General features: G+C 46.9%; 1 protein-coding gene across 8 annotated transcripts in view; it reads right to left on the reverse strand.

Annotated features, from left to right (window-relative positions):
* The window catches only part of celf2 (cugbp, Elav-like family member 2), a 171,318-nt gene that overhangs the window by 11,203 nt on the left and 147,777 nt on the right, over positions 1-12,338 (reverse strand). For 3 of the 8 annotated variants that reach the window (XM_046378869.1, XM_046378868.1, XM_046378864.1), the window contains 4 exons: positions 11,367-11,609; positions 9,453-9,516; positions 4,915-5,049; positions 2,143-2,271 (listed from right to left, as the gene is read on the reverse strand). In XM_046378869.1, the coding sequence (XP_046234825.1) occupies positions 2,143-2,271; positions 4,915-5,049; positions 9,453-9,516; positions 11,367-11,609 (571 nt within the window). The remainder of the gene's footprint in view (positions 1-2,142; positions 2,272-4,914; positions 5,050-9,452; positions 9,517-11,366; positions 11,610-12,338) is intronic. The other 5 variants (XM_046378865.1, XM_046378871.1, XM_046378870.1 and 2 more) reach the window with 5 other exon arrangements.

The following is a 12,338-nucleotide window of genomic DNA, read 5'->3' on the forward strand; positions in this document are numbered from 1 at the left end:
ATCAGAAGCGCGCAGCGATGCATGCACGCACGCACACACGCAAAAAGTACACAACACGAAAACACAAGAACAGGAGCGTCTACAAAAACACCAGATAGATGAAACACAGCTGACCCACTAACAGGGCTGGAGCTAGAAATGCAGGGCCAAGTGATGGGATGCGCCCACCCCGACCCCATTTGGTCATGTGTGCCGAGTCCACAGTGACCAATTTATTTATCTTCGTGATACAGCAGACTCCTCTGAGCTCTGAGCTGAATGTGTCGACATTCATCCAGTTAACACATTCGAAACAGCTTAGCCAAACATCAGCTGTGACTTTCCAGCCTCCTGTGACGTCTTATTTTGGCGGGGTGGAAGACAGACACGTGCAGCGGAGGGGGGGGGGTTCCTGATTTAAAAAGTGAAGGAACGCAGCAGTAACACTCATTAGCTGCTTGTAACGGCTTAATATCACGGCGGAGGGCAACTTGTCTGAGGGGGTCTGACATTGGCTCGGCGTCCTGTCGTCTCACCGTCAGACACAGTGAAATAAATTATCACCGCAGAGCTCTGGATTATAGGTCACTCATTTATTCAGGAATAATTGCACCGGTGACCTTTGCAATTCAATTAAGGCCTCGATGTGTTTAAATGAGGGCGGTCGGCGATGGGTGGAGGGATGAGGAGGGGCCGCGGTGAGGAGAGAAGGGTTAGCCGGGACAAAATGGGATGCAAAACCAAAGCGGTTTGTTTCGTTTGAAAGGTGCGCGCTCGCATGTCCTGTGTTGCTGCACCTGTGTGGGCTCGAGCGGATGGCGGGGATGATTTACACAGCGGATACGCTTACTCCAGCCGAGGAGCAGTAAAGGTCAGAGGAGAATAATGTGGTGGAAGAGGCCGGCGGTACAGGATCTGTGCTGTAATAACAGCGCTGATTAAGATCCCAGCTCCGTCTCCCCGGAGGTCGGAGGCAGGACACGCCGCACGCAGCTCGGCAGACGCTGGCGGACCACACACACCGTGCAGTTCATACAATTCACATGGGGACAGAAGTAAGTGTCTCCGCTCTGGATGGAACCATTTAAATATGTCCTAACCACACAGCAACTTATTTAGACTTTCAGTACGAATGCAGCTCCTGTGCAAACACCTGACACCAGTTTGTCCACGTTGTCTTTTCATAACTTCCTGACAATAAACAATCAAAGATTTTATTGGGCATCGTCAGCTTTTGGTTTGTTTTAGCATAAAGGAAGCCGAATTCTGCATTTTTGTTGAAAAAGGTCAGATGTTGTATTTTTAGCATGAAACGAACAAATTTTGTATGTTTTGGAAAATGTTTTATTCTCTTGTTTTGGCACAAAATTTGTAAAATTTGGGTTATTCTGAGCAGGGAATCTCTAGAATTCTGTGTTTCAGGCATTCGTGTCGTTTTGGCATGGAAACATTTGTTTGTCTGTCCAAAGCTGGCTTGGGTTTTGCCTTTTGCAGCCCCTCGAACCCTCTAACGTTCAAACTCCTTACAGAGACGACTGGAAAATACAACAGCGACACAACAGAACAACACAGTGTGGAAGGACAGACGACAACAGACGTGTGAGGCGACAGCAGCACGCCAGCTCTGCCCGGACGGCACCGCAGCACTCCTACAGCAAGCATAACCCGGGACACAACCAGGAAGCGCATGGAGAGATGGAGGAATGGATGGATGAATGGACGGATGAAAGGTCTGTGGCCAGATGAGTTCATGAGTCAGCCGTCGGTGAGAGAGTGAGGACAACTTACTGTCAAGTGACACCGAGACACGGAGAGACGGCAGCACCAGCCAAAGTCTGGTGTTTGACCTGCACTTGTCTTCAAAAACGTCCATTTTTAATTCTTGTTCCTTTCTGTTGATTTTTGGAAAAAATATGGACTTTGATGTCTTCAATAAATCGGTTTTTAAACCAACCAAAGAATCAACAGGTGATCGTCTTTTCTTTAACTTTGTCAAAATTAAACGTTTTATTTCACAAAATCAGTCAAACTCCAATGACTGCCGGGCAGCTGCGTCTCTCTGCATGGACTCACAGCTTGTGGAAGTGATGGGTGTGGATGGCTGGAAGTGGAGGTGTGGGTGGAGGTGGAGGTGGAGTGGCTGATGGCAGGGTGAATACTCACTGTTGATGCTACCTGCTAGTGCATTTATGTTGTTCAGGCCCACAGTTGCACCTGCCAGGCCCTGCAGGGTGCCCAGAGAGGTCAGAGAGTTCATGGCACCGGCATTGGAGCTGGCTGTGGTGCCTGCTGCTGGGGGAAGAGGAGGGGGGAGGGAGGGGAGAACAGGGTGAGGAGAGAAAGGAGGGATAAGGACGGAGATGAAAAGGGAAAGTGGAGGACAAAGAAACAGATTCGTTATACAAGAATTTAACAAACATCAAGGCTGCTCCTGTACAGACTCTTATTTAATACATATTAAACTCGAGACTATTTCATGCAGCTTGGCCTCACAGAGAAGGTGATACAAGTACAAGGTGACGCCTCAATAAACTGCCATAATTTTGAAACCCTTACTATAGCTGTGAATGAAACTAAAACCACTGCAGAGAAGAGCGGCTGCCTTGTCTCACCTGAACCCGAGATTCAAAATGTTTAAGTGTCCATAATTGAAATGTACGGACTTGGGCAGCACTGGGCACGCTGTGGGTGTTTTGTTGTGCGTGGATTTGTCTGGTCTGATTTGTTTGCAGAAACTGGTCTCTCTGCTCCCTGAGCAGAAGCTTTCTGACGGTTAAGAGTTTGAATACAGAGTCAGTGTGAGCGGAGAAAACTGCTGTCGAAAAGCATCAGAGTTCAAGGAAAACCTGATCTCGAGGTGGCCAGTTTTCTCCACAGTGATCTCATCCCGTCAGGGATCCTAACAGTCCAATATTACAGGTAGCACCTTCAACTAATGGAACAAGTACCAAGTAACGAGCACCTTGACCGTACATGTAAAAACCTGCGTTACACCTGCGGCTGTACGGTTTGTTTGTTTGTTTGTTTCTGCAGATGTTCACAAGAGCAGCTAAACTGCAGGTCTGCTGCATTCAAGGTGATGCTGTGATTGCACTGAAAAAAACAAAACACAACACGAGGACCATCCAAAGAAAAGCAGACACGTGTACAGAAAAAGCGAGAGCACAGTCAGAAGAGACGCTTACAAACAATATTTCGTTTTACTGGTTTTACTTTTCGGAATTCTTTCTCATCGTCAGTAAATTACTTTTACTGCTCCAAGACTTTGAACCAGTTGACACCAAAATGCACAACACTTCAACACACACACACACACACACACACACGCACACACACCTGGACCCACACACTGATGTGAAACGTGTGCCATACACTGTCAGTGGTGCTTCGTGAGATGGCGGAAAGGACGGTGCACAAAGCTCACAACCTCCAAAAACAAAAAAGATTTCATCTATGAATGTACCCTTGATCTCATCAAAGCGATGCCAACAAAGCAGGACTGCCGCTGAATACATTAATGGTGCGATTACGTGGGCGCTTGGTGGAAAACAAACAAACAAACAAACAAAACAAAAACAAAACAATGGCCTGTCTCCATGCAGAAGTGTCTATATTTATCAAACTGGCCCGACATTTTCAGTTTCATTGACACATGCAGTTCTGAGGCTCTCATTCACGCTGAGCACTGAGTGCATACTATTCAAGGTTGGACTGACATTCAGAGCCAGAAAGAGAGAAAGGCCGGGCTAAGAAAGGGAAGGTGAAAAGTGAGGAGAGAATGAGGGAGGGAAGGAAACGGAGGAGAGAGAGAGAGACGAGACAAGAACAGGCATTCATGCCAGCGCTGACCGGCTCGGTGGAGGCAGGAAGTGGGATGGAAGCGGTGTTAACGTGGAGAAGGAAGAAGGAAGAAGAGTGGGGGAGTTGAGGATGATGAGGAGGAGGAAGGGGAGGGGGTGGGGTGGCTTTTCATATTCATGCTCTGTTGGGAGTGCGCTCCAAAAGAGACAGCAAAACCACGGCCGGTGGAGCGAGGCCGAGCCGACATGAAAGGGGAGAATGACGGAGCAGAAACAGGGAGCTTGTCAAAAGGAGGGCAGCAGCAAAAGACGAGGGCAACGAGAAGGAACACAAGGAGGGGAGGAGGAGAACGAGGCAGAGCGGGAAGGAAAAGGAAGGGAACAGTCTGAAGGTGGCGGTATTTAACCTGAGCCCGGTTCAGTCTTCTTTATTTTAACGTCCCCCCCAGCCAACACACACACACGCACACACGCGCACACACACACGCACACACACACACGCACACACGCGCACACACACACACACACACCAGGTGCAAACAGCCCCGTCCGCCGGGGAACAACACATCTACTGTCCTACGCTTTTTCTCCACGGGTCTCTGGTGAGGTCAGGCCCAGACAAACAAAAGCACACACACACACACACACACACACACACACACACACACACACACACACACACACACACACACACACACACAGATCTGTACGGAAACATTTAAGCACAAAACACACATACATGCACACGCGCACACGTATACAGTGCGTGTATCACGGGATGACATGGTTGTTGTGCCACAAGGTGAGGAGGAGGTGACAGCAGGACGCGGGGAGGCAACGCAGCATGGTCTCCCCTGTTGAGATGGAGGTCTGAAAGGCGGAGACGGTGGATACACACACCATGGCAATGTGCCAGCAAGAAGGTCAACAACACTGACGAGGATCTGAACAATGAAGATGGTCATGTTTCGGCAGCGGTGGTTGGTTGATGGTTTCGGTGATGGCGGTGAGGTGCCGGGGTCATGGGGCGACAACACTGGTAATGGTAACGGTGCAGAGCGGAGGACGTAGGCAGGCGCTGGCCCCCCCCCTCCCCCGGCGTCGGACCCCCCAACCTGAATGGCTGCGGTGTTACCTGGGCTGGCCAACGCTCCCAGGGAGGCGGCGTTGGAGGACAGGGGGTTTGCGGTGGAGGGACTGGCTGAGTTTTGGGCCGCCGCCGCCGCCGCTGCTAAAGTGGCCAGGTTCTGCAACTGCAGAGCACTCATACCTGGAGAGAGGAGCCAGAGAGGGTGGTGTCAAACCTGGGGAGCGAGGCTGAGGCGTGGCTGGATCGCCTGGCTGGACCGGGACTGCGTACCACAGGACACGAGTCAGCTGGCTGGCGTCTGAAGGCGAACATGTGCTGTACTGTACTCATGTGCCTGCAAATAATCCTCATGTTTTCTGACTTTGGACAGCTTTTACATATGTTTGCATCTATGAAGAGTCTATAGTGTGTGAAAGCAAACTCTACAGCAGCTGATTTCGCTAATAAGTCCCAGATGTGTTTGAACCAGTACAAGCAGCTGTTGTGGTGTTTAGGTTTGGCGCATTTCTCTGAGGCAGAAATAATCTGACTGATTTAGTTAAACCTATATTTTTCTGTGTAAGCGGGGCTAGAGGAAAGCTCAGCGGGGAATGCTTAAAAAAATGCAGGAGGAAGCTAGCCTTCCTCATCTAGTTATCCAGGCGTTTTTTGGCCAATTATATCACTTGAGATTCAAGTCCAGTTCCCTAATTGTATTTTGTATAAATGAAAATCTAACTGGTCAATAAGAGTGTAAAAAGGTGCCTTTTTAACATCTGTCCAGTGATAACAGATGATTGGTCCTTTAGGCTAAATCTGAACAATTCACGGTTGACTGGCAAGCACGACCGCTGACAAATGTCTAAAAAAGTAATAAAATAAGAATCAGGTAATGAATGCATTTTACATAGCCAGTCGTCTTTCCTTTTCCTTTCACACATGTTTTTTGCAAAAATTTAATTTTTTGGAGCCCAGCTGACTTTTGGGATCCATGTGTGCCGCAGCGTCTGTATTTTACTGTTAACAAAAATAATAAGACGACTTCCGAACAGTAAACATTACTCTCCCGTCGATGTCAGTCAGGCTCCGATCACAAAACGCCTTCTGTGGGCACAACTCAACCTTTTACCTGACTCAGTGTGTGTGTGTGTGTGTGTGTGTGTGTGTGTATGAGGCATCAGAGTAAACCTCATGAGGCAAACAACATCAGTTCTCACCACGCAGAAGCTCCAGAAGGACTCATGAGTGTGTTAGATTTAAGGTTAAAGGGCGGACACTGTCAATGTGAGGTGTATGTGTCGTATATACAGTCTGGATGTATATACAGTACCATGGAAACACACACACACACACACACACACACACACACACACACACAGGCATACACACACACACACACACACACACAAACAAGACACCATGAAGAAGATCCATCTTGTTTGACACCGTTTGGTTTGAGGTCGTAGCACCCAAACAGAGAGATCCTTCACCCAGACAACCGAGCCGAGTGCAGCCAATGACAACAGATGGCTGGATTCATCAGAGGGATTCACAGTTCTGATTGGTTAATTAAATATAGAAAAAAAAGGGCACTGCCAGTTTCTAAATGTTCTTTTTTTTTGAGGTTGTCGTGCTGGGTGTGTGTGTGTCGTAATGAGCATGTATATTTTTGTGTGTGTGTGTGTGTGTGTGTTCTTTACTCATCTGAGCGCAAAACCAATCTTGTTTCCAAAGCGATTTTCTCCAATTTTCTGTGATACATCCAAAACAAAAATGGATTTCTATTCCTGCGCAAGGTGGGAATGAAACAGCCTTCATCTTTTTGCATCGCTTTCCGTGAATGAGCGTTCAAATCTCAATCGCACTAATTCAGACGGGGCTTTATTTTCCCCCCAAGACGAGAGGCAGCGAGCGTGGACACCACAGAGAGGACGAGGCTGTTCATAAGAGCCCCTCTTCACGGCTCTTTGTTGTGATGCAGAGGGGATTCGAGGGGGGGTTCGACCACAGAAATCTGCCCACACGTTGTCGGGGTAAAACAGCTCAACAATGAAAACAAATAGTTATTGTTGAGCCTCCATTGTGTTGTATTCCTCCGTCACCTTTACCTTTACCGCTCTCTTTATTTCTTTCCTTTCTTTTGCCAATTCTGCTGGTTCTTTTTCAGCATTTCTTACCCTCCTTTTTCGTCTTTCCTTTCCTCACCCGTTCTGCCCTCTTCTTTTCTTGTCCTTTTCCTCTAATTGTATCCCCTTCGGTCGTCTTTTGTCCTTTCATTTCTTTCACCATCTTTGTCACTCCTTACGTTTCCTTTCCCCTTTTAAACTGCAAACTTTCCCTTTTCCTACTCGTTTCCTTCACAGTGTTTCTTCTTCCTTTTTCTCTTCTGTCCCCTACGTTTCTTCTTCTTTTTCCTTTCTTCTCCTCAGTTTCTTCCTTTGCCCCTCTTTTTAACTCTTTTCTTTATTTTACCTTCTCCTCTTCCTTTTCCCTCCCCCTTCCTCTCACTTATTTGCCATTTTGTTTCTGCTTGTGTCCTTTCCTTTTCTATTTTCACTCTTTCTTCATCTCCTTCCCTCCCTTCCCTCACCCTCATTTCCTGTTTTTTGCCTCCCTGCCTCCCCCCTTTGTTCACTTCCTCCTTCCTCAGACATCCATAAGTATCTTTTCCTCTTCTTTTTCGATTTCTTTCCTTTCCTCTTCCTCACCTCCTTCTTGTCTGTTCTTTCGGTCCTTCTCTTACTCCACCTCTCCCCCCTTTTCTCAAAGCAGCTTTATGCCAGTTCTTACTTGCATTTGTCAGAGGTTATCTCCCTCACTGAATGTACATTTTCAAGACAGTCATAAGCAGGAAAGGAGCGGCAGGAGATAAAAATAACCGGGTTAGAGGGGAATAACGTGAGAGAGGGGGAGAGGGGGAAGGCAAAGAGACAGTTTGAGACAAATACAATCTACTTCCCACATCAGAGTCGGAGTATCCGGGCTGTGCAGATGGTACGTGAGTGCGTGAGCGACTGTGAGTGCATATGTGTGCACGCTCCATGCAGCCTGTATGGCAGCGCCGGGCTGCGCCAGGCCGGCGTTTGGCTGCGTCTAATTGAATGCTCATTGGTGTAATTGAAGCCTCTCAGCTCTGCAGCTCCTCGTGTTAAAGACTGGGACCAGATGTCATTCAGCTGTGTCACATCTCCTGCCAATCAGTAATGCTCACTCGCTCTCGCTCTCTCTATCGCAGATGGAGGACCAACAGATCTCCAGATTCAGACACCGTTACTCACCCTCGGTTCCAAATCCCAGAGCCTATTTATCCGTGCGAGTGTGTTTGTAAGGAAATGTGTGTGTGTATGTGTGTGTGTGCGTGTGTGTGTGAGAGAGCTCGACAGCAGAGCGAGCAAAAATTTAAATCAGCCACAGCGAAATTGCAAAGGATTGTAACTCGAGGGAACACGACAGAAAGCCGGAGGATACAAGACGGGGCTCGCCACTTTAAAAACTCCCATCACACTCAGAGCTGTTATTGTTTCTCAGCAATTTCTTTATCCCGTTTCCCCACCTGTCAACCGACTAAACAGCGTACAATTAAGAGCTGACACCTCACTAAGAAACTCACAGAAGGATAGAGGAAGACGAAGGAGAGAGGAGGAGGGTGGAACAGAGTGTGAAGGCTGGAGGGAGGCGTAAAGGTGAGATGAAGAAACTGTGATGTGAAGAGGGTGGGAGGTGTCTGCAGAAAGAGGCTTAAAATAAATAGAGGAGAGAGTGGCGAGAAAGGCGGGGCGAGTTTAAATGGAAAGAGAGAAGTCAGAGATGACGAGCCAGAAGCTCCATGAATGTCTTAAAGAACCTAAATTTAAAGCCCTAAAAATTCTATTTCTTAAAGACAGAGATTTTTATCTTGTTCAACATTTAATAGGAGGCTTCTTGCCAAGCTCAGGGCTTAGATTAACACAGAACTGGGTTAATACAATATGCATTTTTTAGTGCATCAGCTTCACTTTAGAGAATTGGTCTTTACTTCCTTGTGTCCTTTTTCTCATTCAACCCATTTAGACTTTGAAAACTTTCACTTGCTTTTGCAAAATGGGCTGATTTCATTTGCGTTATTCCCTCTTTTTAAAATTAAACTAAAGTCTGGCGGTAATAAATTCGCCTTGAACCCGCAGACGCTCTTAAGAGGAGAGACGGAGGTGTAGATGACAGATCACAGAGTCCCTCCACAGTCAGAGAGCAGTAGATGGCGCCAACCTGCAGTGCAAGATATCCACCAAAGGAGCCCACTTTCAACCATTTCTCCACTCCCTTTTCTTTTTCCTTCCCTCCTTTCTGTGATTCATCCATCCCTGCAAAGCCACAGTGCTACTGTTACACGCCCAGGGCACAGCTCTTGTCTGGCCTCATTATAAGATCAAGACAATTCTTAGCAACAGTTAATAAATCTTCAGGGCAAAGATCTCTCTTTACTCCGCCACGCGAGTTCATCTGTTATGCTCTTTGGTCCTTTTTAAAAAGTCTGTGAAAAAAAACAACAGAGAGGCGCAACAAAGAGTCGATTGCCGTCGTATATCGTGGTTTCAGGGGAGTCTAGCAACTGATTTTTGACTCACCGGCCATCTGCTGGATCCCGCTGAAGGCTCCGAGGTTACCGGAGGAGGTTGCCTGCTGAAGCAACTGATGGCAAGAGAGAGAAAAGAGAAGAGGGAGAGACAAAGTGAGCTGTGCAGAGATGGAAAGCTTAACACACGTCTACATGATGCTACACTGAGAGGCTAAACTCGTAATGAGCGGGTTAGCGCTGTGGTTTTTGCCTCAGTGCTCGATGAGTAAATGAGCTGCTAATATAGTTTGATCTCTCCTCTAAGCAAACACTGTTTGTATTCCGCCATGATTCTTCCAGACAAGTTGAGCATGAACGCTCTAATCTAGCCGACTAATTAGATTCCAAAACAAAAGTGGAATACTGATGCTGTCACAAACTCATCCTTCAAAGACTTGAATTAACAGCAAATTAACATCTTGTTTCCATTGTGTGTGTGTGTGTGTGTGTAAGCGAGAGAAAGAGACTTATTTTTGTCTTTCAGAATAGAGCTTAATCTTTTCAAAAGAGTGAGAGAGAGGACTAAAAGAGCACAGAAGAAAAAAAATCTGGGAGCCCAATTCACTAAACTCCTTTTTTATCTCAATTTGTTCCCTCCAAAAATAAATCAAAATGGAGGAGGGACGTCGGCCTTCGCTCTGATTTCCCTCGTTTAGAGACAGGTGCTAATTGCACTTTGGATCAAACAAACTGAGAATCCCAGACTTTTGCGTATTTTAAGGGGAGTTTGGGCGGTTAATTTGAGAAACGGAAGCGCAACAAGTCAAAGGTCAGTGCCAAGAAAAGGCAAAAAGAAATGCAGAGACAAAGGGAGAGAATGAGGCTTCTGAAGTCCACTTTCACACACACACACACACACACACACACACACACACACACACACACACACACCTCAGTCTGACAAATCCTGTGATGAGGGTGTGTGCAGCTGAGCCTCCACCGCCAACGTTCAGGTTAATCCGACAAAAACTCAGAAGGATTTGCCTGAAACGTGTGGTTTTTCATGAGCTAAGAGAAAACGCTGTTTTGTTTCTTTACTTTAACGATTTTTAGGAATTTTTCAGCTTTTGTGAACATTTACCAAAATTTGTAGGTGTTTTTCCTAGACATAAGACAGAAGTGCAGGGAGGACGCTGGGAAAGACGTCAGTAGAAATGATGTGGATGTACTTTTAAATGGTTTTACCAAGTACATATTTGGATATTTGGATTGAATGTTACTCGTATTCACAGTTTTTCCTGAAATAACGAGTCCGCAGTCGAATGTTTTGGTGGCATCTCTGCCACCACGTCCAATCCGTCCAATAAACCGGGCTCGACTTCACCTCATCACAGACTGTACAGGGTGGAGCTGCTGTGGTGGGGGACCAATCACACGTCACATTAAATCGCATTTGTATTGATGGTTGTGTGAAAACCATACAAATACTAATTCTTTCAGATCTGGGTGGAAAAACGATCAAATGCAGTTTTTGTTTGACTGAAGTGCTGATGGTACTTGGTTATTTCGCTCGACACCTTAAAGGTGCTGAGGTACCAAAATTTGGGGTTGGAAACTAGTCGTACAAAAAGGTAATCAGGACTGACAAAATAAGCCAAAAAATAGTTATTGTGGTGCAATCACAATAAAAATAAATCTTTTTAAAAGTCTGCTTGAAGTTAGAATTCGGTTGGAAGTAGTTAAGGTCGTCTGCGGTTTAAAGGTCGTATCTTGAGATATTTAACATGCATCATTCGCTTCTGGCAGCCTCAAACCCCATTCAGAGACCTCATTTCCTCACTACAGTCCCAAGAGGAGGACGCAGGAGAGGAACAGAGAAGGAGCTAAAGGAGGAGCGGCAGAACAGGAGGAGGAAGGGAGGAGGAGACAGGAGGCCAGCTGAGAGTATTTGGGGATTTTGGATGTTTTCGGTTGGGGCACTGACTGCGGCGGCGTTGGCCACGGGGCTGCAGTAAGGGGTGGAGGTGGTGATGGTGGAGGTGGGCGACGCGGCGGCTCTCCTTACAGCCAGATACTGCGGGGTGAGGCCGCCCAGGCCCGTCAGGCTCCCCCAGGTGGTCGCACTGTTGAGCTGCTGCATCTGCTGCGCCAGCTGCTGCTGCAGACGCCGCTGCTCCTTGTCCTTCTGTGTGTCGGCGAACTTCACCACGATGGGAGACGAGCAGCCCTGTAGGGGGGAGGGAGAGGAGGGAGAGGAGAGGGGAGGGGACAAGATGGAGGAAAGCACAGAAGAAGAAACAAGAGGGAGAAAAAGAAAGATAATGGAACGAGAAAAAAGAGAGAGAGAAAAGAGGAGACGGAGGATAAGTTCAGCGGGGAGAAAAAATAATGAGGAGACGTGAGGAGATGACGAGGGAGAGAGGAGAAAATGAGACACGAGAGGAAAAAGAAAGACAAAAAAGGAGAGGAGAGAGGGAAAAGAAATGAAAGAGAAGGCGAGAAAGAGCAGGGAAGAGTATGAAAAAGATGAGAGTTAAGGAAGATGGAGGTTTGAGGATCGAAATGAGAGGGAGAGAGAAGGCAAGAGGAGGAAGAGGATGATGAAGAAAAGGAGGGACAAGAGAAGAAATGGGAAAAGGAAGAGAAGAAGAGACAGAAGATAATTAGTGATTCAGGTTGGTAGGCAGCAGGTGGAGACACGCACCTCAACGTGAAAATGATTAACACACCGAATACACCTGAATAAAACCAATCAACACACATTTCAGTGTGAACAAAACATCAGCAGAGAGAGAAAAGAAACAAATCTATTCTCAATTAAAAACACCTTATAAAATTATTTCACAAACACACACACACACACACACTGTGTGACACAGGACACACACACACACACTGAGGAACACAGGAAACTTGACTCTAGAGCCAGTGGGGTTTCTTCTACCCCCACAAGGGC

This window comes from Scatophagus argus, chromosome 22, assembly GCF_020382885.2.
Source record: "Scatophagus argus isolate fScaArg1 chromosome 22, fScaArg1.pri, whole genome shotgun sequence".
NCBI classification, from domain to species: Eukaryota; Metazoa; Chordata; class Actinopteri; family Scatophagidae; genus Scatophagus; species Scatophagus argus.